The 20544-nt window shown below is 39.6% G+C and overlaps 1 protein-coding gene across 1 annotated transcript in view; it reads left to right on the plus strand.

The window, feature by feature from the left end:
* Positions 1 to 20544, plus strand: part of USH2A (usherin) — a 568735-nt gene that overhangs the window by 342705 nt on the left and 205486 nt on the right. The window contains exon 37 of the mRNA XM_077811946.1: positions 15341 to 15520. Coding sequence (XP_077668072.1) covers positions 15341 to 15520 — 180 coding nt within the window. The remainder of the gene's footprint in view (positions 1 to 15340; positions 15521 to 20544) is intronic.

The raw sequence follows: 20544 nt of genomic DNA on the forward strand, positions 1-20544 counted from the left end.
AGAGACTAACCAATTTATTTGAGCATGAGCTTTCGTCAGCTGTAGCTCACGAAAGCTCATGCTCAAATAAATTGGTTAGTCTCTAAGGTGCCACAAGGACTCCTTTTCTTCTTCCCACTAATAATTATTCACTTTTTAGGCCACTCTTGAAACAGTTATTCACCTAAAGAAACTGCACTTATGATGTAAATAAAAGATTCAAGAAGACCGCATCACAGAAATTTGAAATCTTCTCCAAAAAAATAAATATCAGTGTTCCATTTATCTTTCTGTGGTTTCTTGAATCAAGTGCCTCAGCTTGATTCCAGTGTTTAGTTACTCACAAAAGAAGTTTATTACCTCACATACTCCTGTGCTCGCAATAGCATATTAAGTATAAAGAAAGCCACCACAACGTTCCTTCAGTAATTTATCCCTGTCTGGTAGTCAGGGCTCCATATATTCTACAACACATTGGACCTAAATTCTGTAGTAAGGCTTCTTGATTTCTTTGGTATGCACATTAAATTCTGCACCACTGAGAATAATATTACCCACCTTGAGATGACAGCTTGGGGAAGGGTAGAGAGAAGCCTTGAACTTCAAAGAAAGAAAGAGAGTCCAATATGAGTAAATGAAATTAGGGTGATCGCAGCGTGACTTAACTTCTCTGTTACTTGTGTGATGTATCACTAAATACATTTTAACCCTGTTTCAATCAGAGGCATTATTGTGTTGTCATAACACCTTAGGATAATGAGACAACTCAGAAATGAATTCACATTAGTCAGATTCTCTGCTAGTGTAAATTGAGGCACTTCCATTTAAGTCAGTAGATATACATTTACACCATCTGAGGCCCTAGCCCATTGTATTTTGATACACTATTGTATTGAGTGGTAGAGGTTCTGCAGCTCCAAGTTATTTATTTTTTAAAATAGTCTAGCAAATTGCATGTATGGTATACTTTTGGTGTCTCCAAATGCTCGTGAAAAATGCAGTGGGCTCTAGTGGATTAAGTTCAGTCTCAGTCATGCTACTGATTTACTCTCTGACCTGGGATAAGTCATTTAACCTCTCTGTAACTGTCTCCCTGTCTGTAAAGGTAGGAAAATAATACTTATCTACCTCCCAGGAGTGTTGTGAGGATTAATTGGTTAATGTTTGTACAGCACTTGAAAATGTAAAGTACTGTGTAACTGTTAAATATTATTATTAAATGAAATTGAAATTATATACAAGTCCTAAAGATTGGGGGTGGTGAATGATCCGAATATGCATGTTATATCAGTATATGTGTACAGGACTTGAAGGCAAGTTCAACGCAGAGGAATGCACTATTTAAACTCTGATTTATGTGACCAGAATTTACACCACAGAAAACTCCAGGTTTTACACACTCATTTGCAGAATTACTGGACAATGTTTATTCATGGCTGAATAGTCCTTGAACAGTTTCACAATAAGCTAAGTACAAACAGGTTTTCCTTCAACATCAGATATTCTTTTCTTTCCTGTTTCATGCAGTGTATGGCTTTATTGCAGACAATACAAGGAAAACATCCTTTCTTTAACTTCTCTTATATCCCTTCTACAGTGGACCATGGTTTTGTGTTTCATAGTTCTGTAGAAGACCCCAGTGTCATACTACAACTAATATTGTTTTCAAGATCTTTTTCTCCTTCATTTTGCATAGTTCTTTTTTTCCATAGTTAACCAGTCTGCTTCTGCTTAGTGTGCCATGTGCAGCTTCACTGCTACCATATTGTAGTGCAGGTACACAATGATATGCCCTACCACTTTTAAGTATGTCTTCACCCGCTCTTGCAAGCTAAGAAGACACAGGCCTGATCAGTAATTGGATGGCAGAGCAGACTAGATGCGTCAGATGTTTCAATAGTAAACAGTACTCCCAACCTGTGTTATTGCTCTAGATAGATTTGGTGAACTGTGCACTGAGGAAGGCTGGCTTTTGGTTGCTTTATATTATTTACAGTCTTCAATTTTCAGCAAGACTCTCAGGACCAAATTCGTGGTGTAGGTGCCTTTCAACCTGTCAAAGCCCAAATGCAGGAAGCAATGTAGACAATAACTGAAAATGGCGGTCACAATAAAGTATTCATGCACAAGACTGAAAATGTTCTCAGTGCTCTTCCTACAAAAGTATTCATTCCTTAAATATTAATAACACTTCCCATAAATTCAGTTTCATTATTCTTTTTTTCCTGAGGTAAATAATTTTCAGAAATAATTGAGGACACATCAAATTGGTACCTTAAAGTCTAACATGAGTTATGACTCTCAAAATGAAGAGAATTTTGAGAAATATCATTAATCATGTAGCAGAAAAAGCAACTAAAGGAAGAATGCAAAATGAAGCAGACTTCCTCTGCTTTATCTTATTTCTTACATGCTTCTAAGTTGTTGCTGAAAGCCAACTAGTTCCTGTGCCCAGTTATGAAATGAAAGGCAACCAGCACATATTTCCAATGAGTGACTATTGTGTATGCAACCCAGTCCACTCCGGCAACAATATGTAACAGATCAGAACCCTAACAGATGAGGTAAATAAGTTTGGATGATCTTATGTGTTTGTCCAGAACAAGTAGCAAAGGCCATCTATTTTCTCAGGGAAGGGGGAAGTAAGATGAGGATTGGCTTTGGAGGGGGCGGGGGCAAAACTTGGTGGGATACTTCTTTTATTTTTATTATTAGTTTTTATCTGGGTTATATGATGGGGATCAAATTGGACTTGGATTGAATATGTAACTTTTTATATTATGTCAAAAGTACCTAGAGTTCAGGATCGGTGTTCTTTGGTAGATATGGTGTACAACAAACTAAATAATGCTATTCATATGATTTTTACCTAGCTTTTGTCACAATAATTAAATAAGCTAAAAAGATACATTATTTAGTTCTGTTTCTGATTCTCACATATCTTCCAAATCACTTGAATAAGTACAATAAATTGTCCTCTTGAGTGATTTTGTGGTACTTTGGATCTACAGCTGCATCATTTATGATATCACATGTAAGGTTGACTGGAAAAGCCATAAATATGTTTTATGTCAAATAAAAATCCTAGATCAAGCTTAGAACTTCATTCCTTCTAGAGCATTACAACTTAGTGTAATGGCATTTGACAGTATTGGCATTTTTGATACGACTTCTTTTGGCTAGCTCAGCATTCTGAAAAAATAAATGGTGTTTTCACTCTGTGATTGAAAGGGTTAAGTAGTACCAATTCATTACCACTCACAGAAGGATTTATTTTGTTCTCCTAAATCAGTTTTATTCCCCATTGTTATTATTCCCTTGGGTCAGCTCTTCCAATTGAAATCAATACAAGTGCAAGTGACACAATCAATCTAGATATTTGATTATGGATTTGAGACCCCCAGTCCTGCTCAGTGCTCTTTAGCTAGTCTCTTTCTGATAGCGTCCCTCGAGAACTGAAAATTCATATTGGCAGCCATGAATTATGAACGCAGATTTAGAAACCAGATAATAATCTCCATTTATGTACTGATGCTTCTTATAGGAAGGATGACAGAGACATTAAAAGATAAAGACTTGATGTTTGTAAACCTAACTGCTTATAAATATTTTTATTCTATAAGCTTTCTCCTGAAATAGAGAGGAAATTTACAAGACCTCATAGCTCATCTATAAAACCCCAAACAAAATCGATGAAATCTATGGTTATAAGCTATATTGTCAGTACAACATCACAGATGTTGTAAACATTTTTATTATTTGCTTCTTTAGAGTCATTTATATACATTTTGGGTTCTCCTGAGAGAGACTGTATTCCATGCAGGTATCCTGCTAACATCACAGCCCAGTGAGCATCATGGTGCTGGTTGTACCCACCAACGGGCAAACAGATTTTCCTCTCCCCTGCACAGGTTTCTGGGAGACCTGCAACCTCCCAAAGAACAGCCATGCAGGGTCGGACCATTGGTCCATCTAGCCCAGTTTCCTGTCTTCTGACAGTGGCCAGTGCCAGATGCTTCAGAGGGAGTGAACAGAACAGGGCAGTTTTCCAGTGATCCATCCCCTGTCATCCAACCCCAGCTTCTGGAAATCAGAGGTTTAGGATACCCAGAGCATTGGGTTGAATCTCTGACCATCTCGGCTAATAGCCATTGATGGACCTATCCTCCATGAGCTTCTCTAATTCTTTTTTTAACCCAGTTATACTTTTGGCCTCACAATATCCCTTGGCAATTCCACAGGTTGACTGTGCATTGTGGGAAGTAGTATTTCCTTATGTTTGTTTTTAATCTACTTAATAGGCAGCAGATTAAAAACAAACATAAGGAAATACTACTTCTTCATTGGGTGACCCTGAGTTCTTAAGGGGTAAATAACACTTCCTTATTTACTTTCTCTACACCATTCATTATTTTATAGACTGCTATCTTATCATCCCTTAGTGATGTCTTTTCTAAGCTGAAGAGTCTGGTTTTTTAAATCTCTTCTTGGACAGAAGTTGTTCCATGCCCCTAATCATTTTGTTGCCCTTCTTCATACTACTTCTGGTTCAAATAGATCTTTTTTTGAGATGGAGCAACCAGAACTGCATGCAGTATTCAAGGCTTGGGTGTACCATGAATTTATATAGGGGCATCATGATATTTTCTGTCTTATTGTCTATCTCTTTCCCAATAGTTTCTAACATTTTGTTTGCTTTTTTGACTGATGCTGCACATTAAGCAGATATTTTCAGAAAACTATCCATGAGGACTCCAAGAGCTCTTTCTTGAGTAGTAACAGCTAATATAGACCCCATCATTTTGCACGTATAGATGGGATTAGGTTTTCCAATGTGAATTTCTTTGCACTTATCAATATTGAATTTCATCTGCCATTTTGTTTCCCAGTCACCTAGTTTTGTGAGATCCCTCAGTAACTCTTTGCAGTCAGATTTGGACTTAACTATCTTGAATAATTTTGCATCATCTGCAGATGTTTTCACCTCACTGTTCTTACCCTCTTTTCCAGATCATTTATGAATATGTTGAACAGCACTGTTTCCAAAACTGATCCTTGGGGTCCCTGCTGTTTACCTCTCTTCACTGTGAAAACTGACCATTTATGCCTACCCTTTCTTTCCTATTTTTTAATCAGTTACTGATCCATGAGAGGATCTTCCCTCTAATCCCATGACTTCTTACTTTGCCTAAGAGCCTTTGCTGTGGGACCATATTATGGGGTTTACAGACTCCTCTCTCTGGCTGTGGCAGGGGAAAAACCGGAGCAGTACTGGGCCTGGAAAGCTCTGCCCCTCAGATACTGGCAAGCATGCTCCTGGGGAAAAGAGCAGTATAAAAAAGAGCTCCAGAAGCCCAGACAGGAGGACTAGAGAAGACATTTCCAGGATGAGCACTGCCCTGAGACTGGAGGAGAAAGAGCTCTTACTCAGGAGGTCTGGATGTGAGTCTTTCCCATATTTCTTTGAGACAACATGCCAGAGGTAGAGGTTGCCAGCATCAGCTCTGAGACTCTGAGGATTTAGAGCAAAGCACTATACTCAGACACCAGCTATGCCCCAAGCTGAGACATCGGATGGGGTAGGAAGTAGCCCAGGGGAAGGAGAACAGGAGGTGGGCCATACATAGGCCAGCCCATGCTGTCACATTTTTAGGGCAATGGGCTGGGACCCAGAGGAGCAGGAGGACAGGAGTCCCCCTTCTCACCTCAGATTCCCTACGCCTAGCACTGTGACAGGAAAGGCCAGGGGTTTACTGCCAAGGAAATTGACTCAGTTGAACCCCATCCAGGGTCTTGGACACACTGGGAGAAAAGAGATACTGAGGTTGGAGTCTAAAGGCCTGCTGACTGATCCAGCAACCCTGCTACAGACCTTGACAAAACCTGTCTGAGAGTCCAAGTACAGTGGATTAACTGGATCACCCTTTCCCACATGCTTGTTGACACCCTCAAAGAATTCTAATAGTTTCACAAGGCATGATTTCACTTAACAAAAGCCCTGTTGACTTTCCCAACATATCATGTTCATTTATGATAATTCTATTCTTTCAACCAATATGCATGGTACTGATGTTAGCTCACTGGCCAGTAATTGCCAGGATCACCTCTGGAACCTTTTTAAAAATTGGCATTACATTAGCTATCCTCTGGCCATCTGGTACAGGGGCGGATTTATGCAATAGGTTACATACCAGTTAGTAGTTCTGCAATTTTATACTCATCCCACTCTAGGGGTCTGTCAAGACTGGAGGTTTTTTACTCGCGTTTTAATTTGAATTCACTGATTCTCAGTTAACTAACACCATTCTAAATGCTAATGTAGGCACTGCAGAAATTTTTGTTCCTGGTTATCGTGCACCCCACTATTAGCTAAACTCTGCATGTTGGAAACAAAAAGCTGGATCATGAGCTCTTTAGGTCAGGTCTGTGTTTTCATGGTGTGTATGTACAGTGCCTAGCACAATGAGGCCCTCTTTCTTGATTGGTGCCCCTAGATGTGACTGCAGTAGAAATACTAAATAACAATAATGGATGTCCTTATGCAGTAGCTTCAGCACTCTTCTTGCTGTACTGTAAGAAATAGAAGCTCTTAGTAATGTGAGAGGCTCAGGTGCAAGGGGTGTAGATGATTTAAATGACAGTAAGAAAGTAGTAAATAGTTCATTCAAAGAGGAGGACTTTCTCTTCCCTGACAGATTTTTCCACTTACAAACAGCCGAGGAAAGTTAGGGTGTGAACACACAGGTTTTTCACTGGCAAGACTCTTGTGACTCAGTTGGATGAGCAAGAAGTAGGTGAGAGTGTCCAAGGAACTTTCTCCCACCTTGAACTGGGGATAGGCCCAAATGGTAGTCATCCATTGAGTGTAAGGACTTTGCTCACCTCCGCTAGCCATGACCCTTACTTCCCTGCATCAGCTAGCAAAGCAGGCTGATGAAGGAACAGATACATGTTTCATTCTAAGCAATTGGTTCCCCCCTGAAACCCATGTGCCGGCCTGAGGCATGTTTCCTGCAGGAGCTCCTGCTTTGGCACTTCATCCTTAGACTAGCCTGTGAATTCTGCCCACAGTCTAGTCCAGAGGTGGGCAAACTACGGCCTGTGGGCCACATCCAGCCCACGGGACCCTCCTGCCCGACCTCTGAGCTCCTGGCCCGGGAGGTTAGTCTCCAGCCCTTCTGTTCCCTCTCCCCCGCAGCCTCAGCATGCCGCGCCGCCAGCGCAACGCTCTGGCAGCCGGACAGCACAGTTGCAGACCCGCCGCCAGCCACCGGTGCTCCAGGCAGCATGGTTAGGGGGCAGGGAGCTGGGGGTGGGGGGTGGGGTGGATAGAGGGCTGGGAAGTTGGGGGTGGTGGTCAGGGAGTGGGGGTGTGGATAAGGGTTGGGGCGGTCAGAGGGCAGGGCACAGGGGGATTGGATGGGGCAGGGGTCCCGGGGGGGCAGTCAGGAAGGAGCGGGGGTTGGATGGGGCGGCAGGAGGCAGTCAGGGGCAGGGGTTCCAGGGGCGGTCAGGACAGAGAGAAGGGGTGGTTAGATGGGGCAGAGGTCCCGGGGGGCAAGTCAGGAATGAAAGGTGGGGTTGGATGGGGCGGCAGCGGACAGTCAGGGTTGCGGGTCCTGGGGTGGTCAGGGGACAGGGAGCAGGAAGTGGTGGATGGGGTAGGAGTCCCAGAGGGGCTGTCAGGGGACAGGGAAGGTTGGATGGGGCAGAAGTCCTGGGGGAGCCGTTGGGGCGAGAAGCGGGGCGGGGGGAGAGATTGGATAGGAGGCGGGGGCTGGGCCACGCCTGGCTGTTTGGGGAGACACAGCCCCCCCAACCGCCCTCCATACAATTGTGGAAACCCGATTTGGCCCTCAGGCCAAAAAGTTTGCCCGCCCCGGTCTAGTCCATAAAAAGGAGTGAGCAAATAAAGACATGCCCCTTCCCATTTGCCACGTTAGGATTTAGACTTGTTTGCACTGATAAGAATAAGCAGGAATTTTCATGCATTGATAATAATACTTTCCCTTTACAAGGGCTCTTTGTTTGGGGCTCTGAAAGTACTTCACAAACCTTATTGATCACCACAGCCCTGTCAGATAGGTAGGTAGTATTAGCCTCAATTGACAGAGGGGGAAACTAAATCAGAGAGAGACTGAATGCTGTGCTCAGGAATGGAACTCAAGAGTTTAGACTCTGAGTCCTCTGCTGTGAGGGGCCATATGCCCTTTCTCTTTATTCTTTAAATATTCTGTACCTTTCATTTTTAAAACTATAACATGTTTTAATTATCATGGAAAAGTGTAAAAAAAAAGGAAAAGTGCTTTCAGTTCAAGGATTATACAAAAGTTGGGAGCTATTCATTATTAATAAGAGTAGATGCTCATTTAGGATTGATAGCGGTAGTTGGATTTGCCATTTTATCACAGTTAACGTTGAGCTACCCATCTTTTATAAGGAGCTCTCATAACATCCAGCAACCGTCTCCAAGCCCTCAAAATGGGAATAAGGGTAGCCTATGATAAGAGAGACTCTCAATTACAGAGCACAGTTTCAAGGCTTGAGACCATGATCTATGTGTAAGAACAACACATCTGCCAACTCCAAGAGCAGAGGAACAAATAGCTGCTCAGTTGATTGAGACAAAGGTGGCAGTGCACTCATCTGGAAAAATAACAATTTGTTGAAAAGAGGAACAATAACTCAAACTGAAAAATAGAAAACTCACACTTTAAAAATAGTTATGGTAATTGGGAAGACACTGAAAAAACAGTTAATAGTATGTGATATCCACCCAAATAAAAATGGGGGGAAATATAATATGCTTTCTTAATGGCATAAAATCAATCTGTAATGTCTTTTGTTTTTAATTCTAAATACTATACTAGAAACATAAGGGGAGGAGAGAGTGGTGGAGGGAGGATTTTAGGTGGCAGTAAATATGCAGCTGGGGCTTTGGGAATGGAATTCATGAGTGCTGGACAATATGGCGGAATCAATGGAAGATAGAACAAACTTGTAGTGGAGGGAGTCTCTATGGTCACAGGACTTTGTCCAGAGGTGTTCAGTGGCACAGAACCAGAAATAGAGAGAAATACAAGTCTGGGCACACCTGGGGTTGGAGGGATGGACTTTTTGGTCATGGAGAGGGACAAAAAGAGAGCAGAGGGAGGGGAATCAACAACTGGAACAGCAGAGGAGAGAAAACAGGTCAAAGGGGTCTGAGAGCAGTTGAGAAGCCATGGACTTCAATGGATTGGAGGTTGTGGAAGGGCCAAGTGGGGAGAGAGTTGATGAGTGTTGGTAAGCCATGTTGAAGGAGGTTAGAAAATGGTAACATGGACATTAAATGATCAGAGAGAGAGAGAGAGAAGTGTTGAGTGAGGGCAAGGTGAATTGAGTGATTATTTCTGTGAAGGGAGGGAGTTGATACAGGGTTTGTAATCAAATGAAGACGTGAGGGTAAGGAGGCGGGTGGCTAACTGGTAAGGCAGGACATCATTCTGGAAGATTAAGTTGTTGTGGTTGAAGGTGTGGGATTGTGAGAAGAGAAGGAGGTTTTGTGGAGTTTTAGATTTTCCTTCATGGGAAGGGTGGAGGGCTTGAATCTTGTATGGTTATTTGGCTCTTCATATTCTTTCTATTCACAAATAATTTATATTGAAGTCTAAATACAATTTGGGTCCAGTATTCATCGATCCAAAATTTCAGGGGGAAATATTTTTTTTTTTTTTGCTGTAGGTACATAAGGAGGCAATGTTATCTAGTAGTTAAACCGGTAGTCTGGTCATGAGAACAGCTGGAGTCAGTTCCCAGTTCTGCCACTTACTGTTTTTGTGACTTGAGATAAGACACTTAACCTCTGTATCCCTGTTTGCCCACATGTAAAATAGGTATAAAAATAAGCATAGGGTGTTCTGCAGGTTCATTAGATAATGTTTGTGTAGTGCTTTGAGATCCTCAGATGAAAGTTCTATGATACTATAACTCATTCAGTAGCACCTTACAGCATGAGCAGTCCCACTGAAGTCAATGTGAGTATTTGTGGAGCAAGATTCTACTCAATGTAAGTAAGCATATCAGAATCTGGCCCTATATAAGAACAGTAGAAGTCAGAAATCGTGTTTCAGAACATGAAACAGCCTTAAACTCAGTCTCACCAAATAAGGTGCCGTCTGAAGTACAGTAGTAGAAAATATTTGTTATCTTGTCTTTGTGACTAGAATGTGACAAAAACACCATATTTTCTGGGACGCTAACATAATGTTAAAAGGAAACAATCTAGTATTAAATATGTATGTGAGCATAAGTACTTTATTTTTATAGAGTGCCTTTCATCTTGAATGATTTCACAGCACTTTTCACATATCATACATGTAAAATGTAGCCCCTTCTAGGGTAGAGAACAGCAGTCAACCAGCATACAACATGCTGCCCGCAGGGGTGGGGAGAGAAATTTTTTTAATCCAGGAACGCCAAGCCAGGGAAAAAAACAGTGCTCTTATGAAAAAGCATCATGGGTTCTTTAATGTCCACAGAGAGTGGAAACGAACTTAGTTCGAAAATTCCTACCCCCCAAATTTCCACACTCTCAGTAAACTGCTTGGCATTGAAAATTTATTGCCTTAGTAATCAAGGACCTGAATAATAATAGTAATAAATATACCCAATGCTCATTGAGGAAGGTGTGCCCACTTGATACAGAATGTACTTTTGTCATTTTGTGTACAGGATGCAGTTTTTCAATTTAACATCTTTTATACCTCAAAGTATAAATTTTTATCCAGATGGGGAAGGCTACCTTAAAAGAGAAACATTCCTACAAAAATACAGTTTTTGAATGTTAGAAGAATGTATTTGGGTTATTTTACTTCCTTTCTCATTATAGTCTTCGTCGTGAGAATGGTTTCATGTTATGCCATTTCTGTCTCGTTACAACCTTTGTCACATGAATAAGATATCAGAATGCTAATACCTAATATACAGTATTCTGTGTCTGCTAGTACAATACTGTACTACTGTAACCTTTGCAATATTATGTATTCTGATTGGCTGTCCATTTCACCTCTTCCCCACAAGTTAATAAGGCCGTAAAAAGGAGAGAACTTGAAATGGCCAGCCAGTCAAATTACAGAATATTGAAAAGGTCAGAGCAGTACAGCACACAGAAAAAAATTACGGAATATATGAGGCATTAAAATTCTTGTGACAATGATTATAACAAGAATGGAAAAGGATACCCATTTATGTTATTTCAATCTAGTGAACCCCATAGGATGATGTACCCAGGACAGCATTAATTTACGCACCACCAAGCTGCATGAATTTTATGCACCTATTTACACTGGTATTCAATAGAAAGGATGTGCAGCTGCTTTGGAACCCCTTTTGAACTGTACTTCTAATGATACAGAGACCCTTCAACTAGAAACACCCCCAACTAGAATGCTGTGTAAAGCTTTACACTTTTTTTACAGTGATGTACAGGTGAAATGTCTATAAGTTATAAAAGGATGTTTTTACTACCTTACTTTTTTCTTGTTCTGCATTCTTTTCTGTGTTTGTAGATAGATATTGTTCGTTTTTAACAGAAAGTGAGAAAGTAAACTTATTTTTGGTAGCCTTTAGTTGGAGGGTCTTTGAGTATCATCATAATGACATGATAAAACACAGAGATGGGGGAAGAGCTATATTAAGGCAGGATCCTTATGATCCGCGTGTAACAATATAGGTAGCAGCAGTAAGTCAAGAGAGAAAAAATCCAGGCTTCATCCAGGTGGCTGGGAGGGGAAAGAATCATGAGGACTGGTCCTGGTGTAAATGAGGAGTGACTCCATTGGAGTCAGTGAAGTTACGTTGGTGCAAAAAACTGTAAATGAGATCAGAATCAGGCAGAGTTGAGGAGAAAAGGAGAGAGCCTGACTGGAAGAAAGTCCTTCTGGGAATGAGTAAGATCAAGGAACCTGGGGAAGCCTGGGATGGTGAAGAAGAGCTGTGCATGTATGTGTGGAGGGGTTCATATCTCTGAGAGCAGTGCAGGCCATTCAGGGGGAAGATTGGCAGGCTCGGGGGGAAGCTATTTTCTTCCTACTTGGGAATGCTCCTCCAGAATGGGCATGTCAGCAAGGTGGTGATGGGAACTTTTCTAATGAAGCATCAGCAATTGGTCATGCCAGGTACTGTGAGGCATGCCAGGTACTGTGAGGTTGACTGTTTGACCAAAGTGAAACCACTCCCCTTAAGGATTTAACAGTGTCTCAAACTATTGTTCACAGTGGAATATGGCACCCTTTGTAGGAAGCTGAGATTGGAACTAAGAGAGGGGTGGAGGGGTGGACACACATGAAAACTGGAAAGAGAGATGCACAATCTACTTATACTCCCAAATAAGGACCAAGCTGAGGCAGACTAGGCAGGAATGACATAGGGTGATATGAAATGCTTATCATCATAGCACTTTCTGTCAGGCTGAACCAATGCGGCTGCATTTTCCAGCCCACTGAAAGCAAAGTTTATGCAGTGAAAAGTGGTAAAGCTGCACATTGTATGTCACTCCCAGCAGGAGCAATTTGAGGACCTGCATTTTAAAAATATTTTTCTAATATTTTATTTTTGCTAGTAGCTGTAAGTAGCTTGGCTGGGAATGGCAATAAGAAACTCTTGGTCTGTGTTAGGAAAATGGTTGGTGCTCTTCAGTTTATAAATATATAAAGCAGTGAAGAATCTGAATTGCCGTGTTGTCTAACTCATTGTAAATGTGCAAGTTCATTTTTGAGCTGAATAGAATGGTTATATAATTACATACTTCTCATAATTATTGAGTAATTATATACTTCTTATAATTGCCGAGTAATCATTCTGCTATAACTAGAACTTAATGTTACAACTAATTGTATAATTACTGTGTATTAATGCTGTTATCCTGACAACTTAGAACAAAGTGTTGCCTTGTCGATTTGTTCCCCCTAAACTGCATTTTTAAAAATAAGATACTGTTGCTTGTTACCTATCTGGAAAGAGATTTAAAAAATAAGGAACACAAACAAGTGAGCAGGGAAATTATGTGTGCTCATCTAGGGCTTGTATGGTCTAGCATGAAAGGTGTTAACACATTTAAAAACCCTAGTGTAGACTGGGCAAGATACATTTTAACACATTAGTTGAGTGAGGTGAACCTTGGGGAGCCTGTGTTACAATACGAAGGTCTAATGTGTTAAAATACATCTTGCTTTGTCTACACTAGGTATTTAAAACTTATTCATGAGAACATCTTCACTAGCAGGTTTTAAATATATACCTTTTATCATAGCCCAGATAAGCCCTTAGGTAGATGACAGAAATTAGGGCTTGTATGTGTATATGGAGTTGGAGTTTGCACTTTACTGTGTTTTCTGTTCTTTCACTGTTCTTCATAACACAGTAGTGAAAGCACAAATACAAAGAGAGACTGCTTCAATGAGAGGCATATAAGGGTTTGAGATGCATATACAGACACCCAGATCAAGCAGTGGCCCCATTCACAATTCCCTTCTAGCAGGAGTAGAATGTGTGAGGTTGCATAAGGATGGTCTCAGGTGAATAATGCTACTTTTGCCGAAGTTTATCTGTACCTTTTGTGGAATGTGAAGAGTTGTTAGGCCAGATTTCTTGCATGAGACAAAATGCGTTCCTCATTACAGCATGTAAAATAGGGTCTTTTGGCATAGTTCTGTTCTCAGTTCCACTGGTGTAATCCAGATTAAATTTATTAACTTCAGTGAAGTTACTTGAATTTACGCTAGTGCAAATGAGATCAGCATCTGTCCCTGAGGTACTTTGTGTTGCTTAGTGGTATTGTAATGGAGGCAGAATTTGGCCAACAGATAAATTGGACTTCAGTGGAGCCTGAAAAAAGGAATGCAAGACTAAAAATTAAAAACACAAGAGGAAGTAAATTTACAAAACTGTAGCTATGGAATAATCAAAACTGTGCCCTAAATTCCACCCAAGCAATTCTGTTGACATCAAGAAAGTGGCATGGCTGCAATTTGGGGCCAATACCTTTAAGTGAATTACAAAATGTTTGTAAGAATCACCAAATCAACATATGATAGTTGCATAGAGAGAACACTCAGAGTGTGCGCTGGCCTGAGTTTACTACTGTGTGTGAGGATGTAACTGAATGTGTTGGAAGTGCTATTGAAAGTGGTGTTTGAAGAACTGCTTCAAGCATAACAATGTGCTCAGTTTTAACAGTGCATATTAAACATGCACAGAGAAGAATGGAGCCCAGTGAGTGTTCACAAAGGTGTAACTAGTACAGAATTTGTTTGTATTATTATTATTATTTTGAAATATGTATATCTGTTGTATTTTGGTTTTGCAGTGGACTCAGACTGGAGAACTAGATCCACTTCTTTTGAGAATTACAACTCATATTGCCTTTATTCCAGATATTTTAAAATCCTACATCTTTCCGTTCAGCTATTAGATATTCTGTCTAATCAGATACTTGTCACTGCGGTATTTGAACACTTCTGTGACCCTACCACTGATTTTTATGCAAAATTCACATTGACTTTAATGGGAGATGGTGATGATCATATTATCACCTGTATAGCATTTTACACGTTCAAAACATTGGACAGTAAATGAGCCCAGTTTTGCTCTCATATACCTAAGTGCAAATTCCCTATTCTCCTCTCTCTCATCTCAGGGCTTTTGGGTTTTGGGATGTATGAAAGGGTTGGATTTTCCAAGAGGCCTAAGGGACTTAGTCATGCAAATCTCCCAGTTCAACTGAAAGCCTGTAGGTTCCTTTGGACACTTCATAAAATAGAATACTGTCAATCTTTCTTCCTCCTTCATTAGGCACTAGATCCAAGATCACATTTGATTCCATGTACTTTTCAACCAACGTTTGTAGTTCTCACATATGCAAATGGGAGTGATCTACCGCTTTGATGGAAGTACAAATTTCTAGGCAGAAATCCTGGCCCCATTAAGTCAATGAGAATTTTGCTGTTGACTTCTATGGGTCCAGGATTTCATCCCTAAACTTTTTGAATGATCCTGCTCATTTGAACAGCTCTGAAGCAACAGTCAGAACACTAATGACTCTCAAATGTTGGCCCATGTTTTCAGCCTATAGCAATCTCTTTCTGTACTGTATGGTTAGTTCTTATGGTACCTTACAAATACCACAAGCTATTCATGAAGAAAGGAGAAAATTGGGCACAAAATATTAAATGTTCAAATGGGGTCATCGCTTCCTCCCATTGAAGTCAATGGCAAAATCCGCATTGGCACCAGTAGCGTCAGACCTTGGTCCATAAAGAATAGGAATTGCAGTAGGTATAAAACCTAACTATTGTTCTCCCCACCTTTTTGTTTTGAACAGCTAGTGCTAATTACACTATTGTAAATGGCACAAAGATCTTACACAGCAGCAAAGAATCCAACATATGGGTGCCCATTAGAGGACTGATTCCATTTGCTAACTACACTATACAAGTAAATGCTTCCAATAGCCAAGGCTGCGTGATAAGTGATCCCATAACAATAGCCATGCCTCCAGGGGGTAAGTAGAAAAAAAGTTCTGTTACTCTGCATGTTACAAATATACCGTTATGTTGTGCTGTGTTGTTCTGTTGAACACATTGTTTATTATTGCAACTGAGGGCCTGGCTACACTGGAAACTTCAAAGTGCTGTCGCGAGAGCGCTCCCGTGTCAGCACTTTGAAGTGTGAGTGTGGTCGCGTGCAAGCGCTGGAAGAGAGCTCTCCCAGCGCTCCTGGTAATCCACCTCCACGAGGGCATAAGCTCCGAGTGCTGGGAGCCTGTTTACACTAGTGCTTTAAAGCACTCTGACTTGCTGCGCTCAGGGGGGTGATTTTTCACCCCCCTGAGCCAGCAAGTTAGAGCGCTATAAAATGTAAGTGTAGCCAAGCCCGTAGTATTTGAAGTTCAGAGGAACGTTTGCGTTAGCAACTGTTACTCCAAAACGGGTGGGTTCAGGTTCTAATACGGCCTATTGCACATCTTAAAAACTGTAAGATATCTGGGCAGAGGTTGATAGCCATAAGTTTGTGTGTGTGAATGTGAAATGTCCTGCATTTTTTGTTAATTTGCAAGAGGCACTCAGCTAGTATAGTGATAGGCTAGTCTGATACAAGAACCTAGATAAGTGCGCAGGCTGCAGAGGGTAATCGGATTTTGTATAGAAAGTGTAAGCTATGCACAAGAACAGTATAGGTTGGATATATTTTGAAGTGGTTGGTTTGTTAATGGTAAAGTTCAGTTTCAGCAGCATACTGGCTGGAATCACAAATTGGTGTAGATCTACTGAAATCAATGGAACTATGCTGATTTACACCAGGTGAGGATCCAGTGCACTTTTGGTAAGTTATTGATCAAGAAAGGTTTGAAATATGCTTCATACCACAGCAGAACAAATACCTGCAAACATTTTATCTGAATACTCACTGAAATGAAAGCCTGAATTCACATCAGATGGGTTTGTGTCCCTTTTGTATTGTCTTTATATTAATATTCTAATGAATGAATTTTCTAGCAGGAATGTTTGCAGAAACAGTGAAATGTAAGTGAATATTCCTAAAAGTGAATTTTGAATCTATAAATGAGAGCTAAACAACAGGCTGATCCTTAGTAGTATATTTATGGAGCAAAGGACCAGGAACAATGCCAGGGAACCTACATATACAGTAAAAACTAGCCAACATAACACAAATATCAAATAATACTCACAACGATATGTTTGCAAATAATGTACTGACCAAAAATTATTTGTAAACAAATGTGTTGCAAATAACTTTGACTAAGGAAAAATTGTAAACTGTGTATGGACAATTCTTCAACAGGAAAAGAGGATCAATTCACATAATATACTATACACTTCTAATAGTGGACTAACCTCTATCCAATGCTAAGAAACAAAAATATGGTTTTATTATAATAAACTAAATTGGAGATAAATTGTTTATTGAAGCTGTCCATTAACATCGCATTTAATCTGTGTGTGATTGTTCGATTTGAAGGAAGGAATCAGAAATTTGGTGCTGACAGTTTTAAAAAATGAAAAGATACAGGATCTCTGAAGATAGGCAAGGATGTGCACAAGTTTATGATAGCCATTAGGATATACTTTCTTTCATCATTAGATTGTTGTTGATTACAATTAGGAAACTTATAGCTTTGAAATTATCTTTTTTATGACCTTGTGGTAGTTTAAAAGCAATACCTCATTGATTAAATAGGTTTTAGTTCATGCTTCCTTTTACTTAATGATCTGAAAACATATTATCCTGATTTACACATAAAATCATGCTGAAAGCATGTGGCATTCACTAGAATATGTGTGTTTAAGTAGAATTAAATTAGCACTGAGAGTTATTAAAGAAATCTTCCATACCATTTTCCACTGGATTGTGAGCCATACTGAAATGAATAATAAATGAATCAGTGCATATGAAAGAAGTACTGATATATATGACATTCTATAATCCATATTTACCTTTCCATTATGTTTTATTATAATCACTGTTTAATTTGAATGCAATAACATTCTAATTCATAATGCTATCTTCTAAGTGTAATAGTTATTTATCAGTGGGACAAATCCTGTACATTGAAGTTATTGGGTGGAATACTGGCCCCATTGAAGTAAATGGAAATTTTGCCACTGACTTCACAGGGGCTGGGATTTCACTCATTGATATCAGTGGGAGTTTTGCTTGACCCCAAGGAATGAAACAAGGCTGCAGGATTTGATTCTGCACGGTTATAGATAAAAACTGTGGGTCAAATTCTGATGATTTATACCCATGCATGTCCTTGAACTCTGCACATGATGGCAGGATTTGACCCTATCTTAGACTCCATCTTTTAACCTCCATGGTTCTTTATCAATGAAATTTAAGACTACATCCGTGGGAAATAGTGACAGAAGCATTGTTTCATACAGAAGTGTTTAAAAAGTGTGATCAGGAATATAGAGCCACCTGTAGTAACTCATCACACAGGGGAGTGACAAAAATTGCTTGATTAAGTGGTGTGTAGCAAAGATGGTGAAGAGTTTTACTTAATACATTTGGAGATACTTGGACAGGGAAAGGGTTTCTTTGGACAGAAGATTGCCTAAAAAGGGAGGGTGGTCTCTGGAACACTACAAGGTTTATAGTATTTAGTAATGTATGGGGGTTGAGATCTAAATACATAAAGATTAATTATAGTCTTTTAGTGGGTGCAAAACTGTAGCAATAACTTTTCAAGGAGCACAAAAAACTCTACTGTTCAAAAATATGCACTATGGGGAATACATTATAGAGTATGATAAAAGGCGATAAATCAGGTGGAAAAGTGGAGAACAAATGAGAATTCTATCTTAATAGTCACAACAAATCAATACTATTAAATAGTGGGTATTTTTTCAGTTGATTCACTAATTTTCAGACAAGGTGTCTTTGTTTTCTTTGATTTTTGTTTGAAATATATTATACTTTATTAAGCCATGTACTATTATGCATATTGGTCTTATCAGTTACTTAAGAAAATCTATCATCTTAATTACTGGGAATGCAGTTCTTTGAGTTTACTTAAAATACCAAACCGAGTTGCAATGCTTAAATTCAATACTTTAAAAAAAAAACAAAAAAAACCCATCTCAGAAATAAAGAATATATTTTATATAAGTGCTTGACTAGAATTGCAATTCAGGTTCAAGAGTTCTTGGAAAAGAATTAAAAAATAAAATAAAAATTGAATCCAAATGTTAATCCATAAATATGAAACTTTCTTTTGACCCCTTACCCTGTAGCGGTCCAGAGTTACTAATGGGGTTAGGATTTCAACTCTTAATGGGACTTGGTGCATTAGTGTTTTGTATGCATGGAATTCAGCATTCAGTTTAATAAGTGGTTGACATTGGTGATGTCCCTTAATTTGCTTAAATCTAATTGGCTCTTTTATCAGTCAAACCTGTATGGATTGGCAATTGATCAGAAAGGGTCAGCCATGACTGTGCATGTAGTTAAATGATGGAACCACGAGTTAAAGTCACTTTTGCATAATAATAAGCTGAAACCAGGAGAACAAATTATCTTAGAGTTGGAAGGCAAAGAAAGCAGAGAAGTTTTGCAGGATGTTCAAGTTCAGAACAAAGGCATTATGGAGTGTATAAATTTTAAATACACTGCATTTTGCCTCAAGACTTAAAGCTTATTTTTTTCCAGAAGAACTGAAATCTTGTCTGAAACTGTCTTTGTTACATCAAAGAACTGCACAGAAAGCAAAAAGAGACAGAAGAAGCATAAAAGGGCATAGTTTAAAATGATTAGTGACAAATTTCATACCGCAGAGGTAGAAACAGATTTCTTCTGAGTTTTCTATTTTCCCAAAAAGAATAAATTCATTCTATTTATCTTATCCTAAACTGCTTTGGTAGAAGTTGTAAAAGGTACTTGTTAACAAGCCTCTGCACCATTTTGAGGTTTTAAGCTAATAAAAAATGCTGGAAATAAAATTGTTTTAAAATTAATTGAATTAGCTAAATGCATTTAAGGTTTGAAAATGATATAAAAAATACAAAATGTAAACTGCAAACAAAATCCCCTTTACATAGTATGCATGTATTAATAAGTATTATTTATTTGTGATATGGTAGCACCCAAAGACCTCTCTCTGTATCAGGGTGACATTGCACTAGTTGGTGTACAAACAGAGAGGAAGATGCATACAATCACTGGTGCAAAGAGCTTCCATTCCAGTTAGACAAGAAACAGTTGAAGTGTTGTGGAAGGGATTACAATATGCTGTACTTTTAAAATGGAGACAATAATACTTCCATGCTCTCATTTTTCAGTTGCCTTGTCTATTTGGATTGTAAGCAAAGATTCTCTCCTAATATACAATTGTACAATGCCCAGTTGGCGCCTCTAGGTGCAACTATAATAAAAATAACAAATAATTATAATAAATAAATAACATCTGAGCAAAATGATCAGGATGATGGCAGATATTCTCATTGTGCCAGATTTGTGTCCTCTTTTTGTATGTTTGTTTTATTTATATTACAAACACTTAGATTAGATGTTGTGTTCTTTGTTTTTTTCATGATACTTAGGGTTGAAGTGTAAGTGAGAACAGGATTGTTGGAGTGAGACAGGGAAACTGAGGGGGAAGGAGGTAGAAGGGGAAGGGGGAAAGGAAGGAAGGTGAGCACAGTTGAGAGGCAGAGTGGAGTGAATATTCAGGAGTCTGTAAAGGCTCTTCCTGGCTGCTTGTGCTGTATTCCATGTGGACGGAGGAGGGAAGGCCAGCTGCTTTGTGGAAGGAGCCCCCTAGGCTTCTGGGCTCCTTCTGGCTGTTGCTCTGTTCCCATGTGAAAGAGGGAAGGGAAGCCACTAGAGCTGCATGGAAGGTTTTCAGTGAAACAGATGTTCATCAGTGTGATGGAGTGTGTACCCCACACAGGCCCTGACAGGGTTAATATGGACCTGAGAGGGCAATTAACATACCTGGCAGATAGAGAAAGCCAACCTAACTGACAATGAAGACCAGCTAAAGAGGGGCTGGTTGCAGAGGCG

The sequence above is a fragment of the Eretmochelys imbricata genome, chromosome 3 (genome assembly GCF_965152235.1).
Source record: "Eretmochelys imbricata isolate rEreImb1 chromosome 3, rEreImb1.hap1, whole genome shotgun sequence".
Taxonomy (NCBI): Eukaryota; Metazoa; Chordata; order Testudines; family Cheloniidae; genus Eretmochelys; species Eretmochelys imbricata.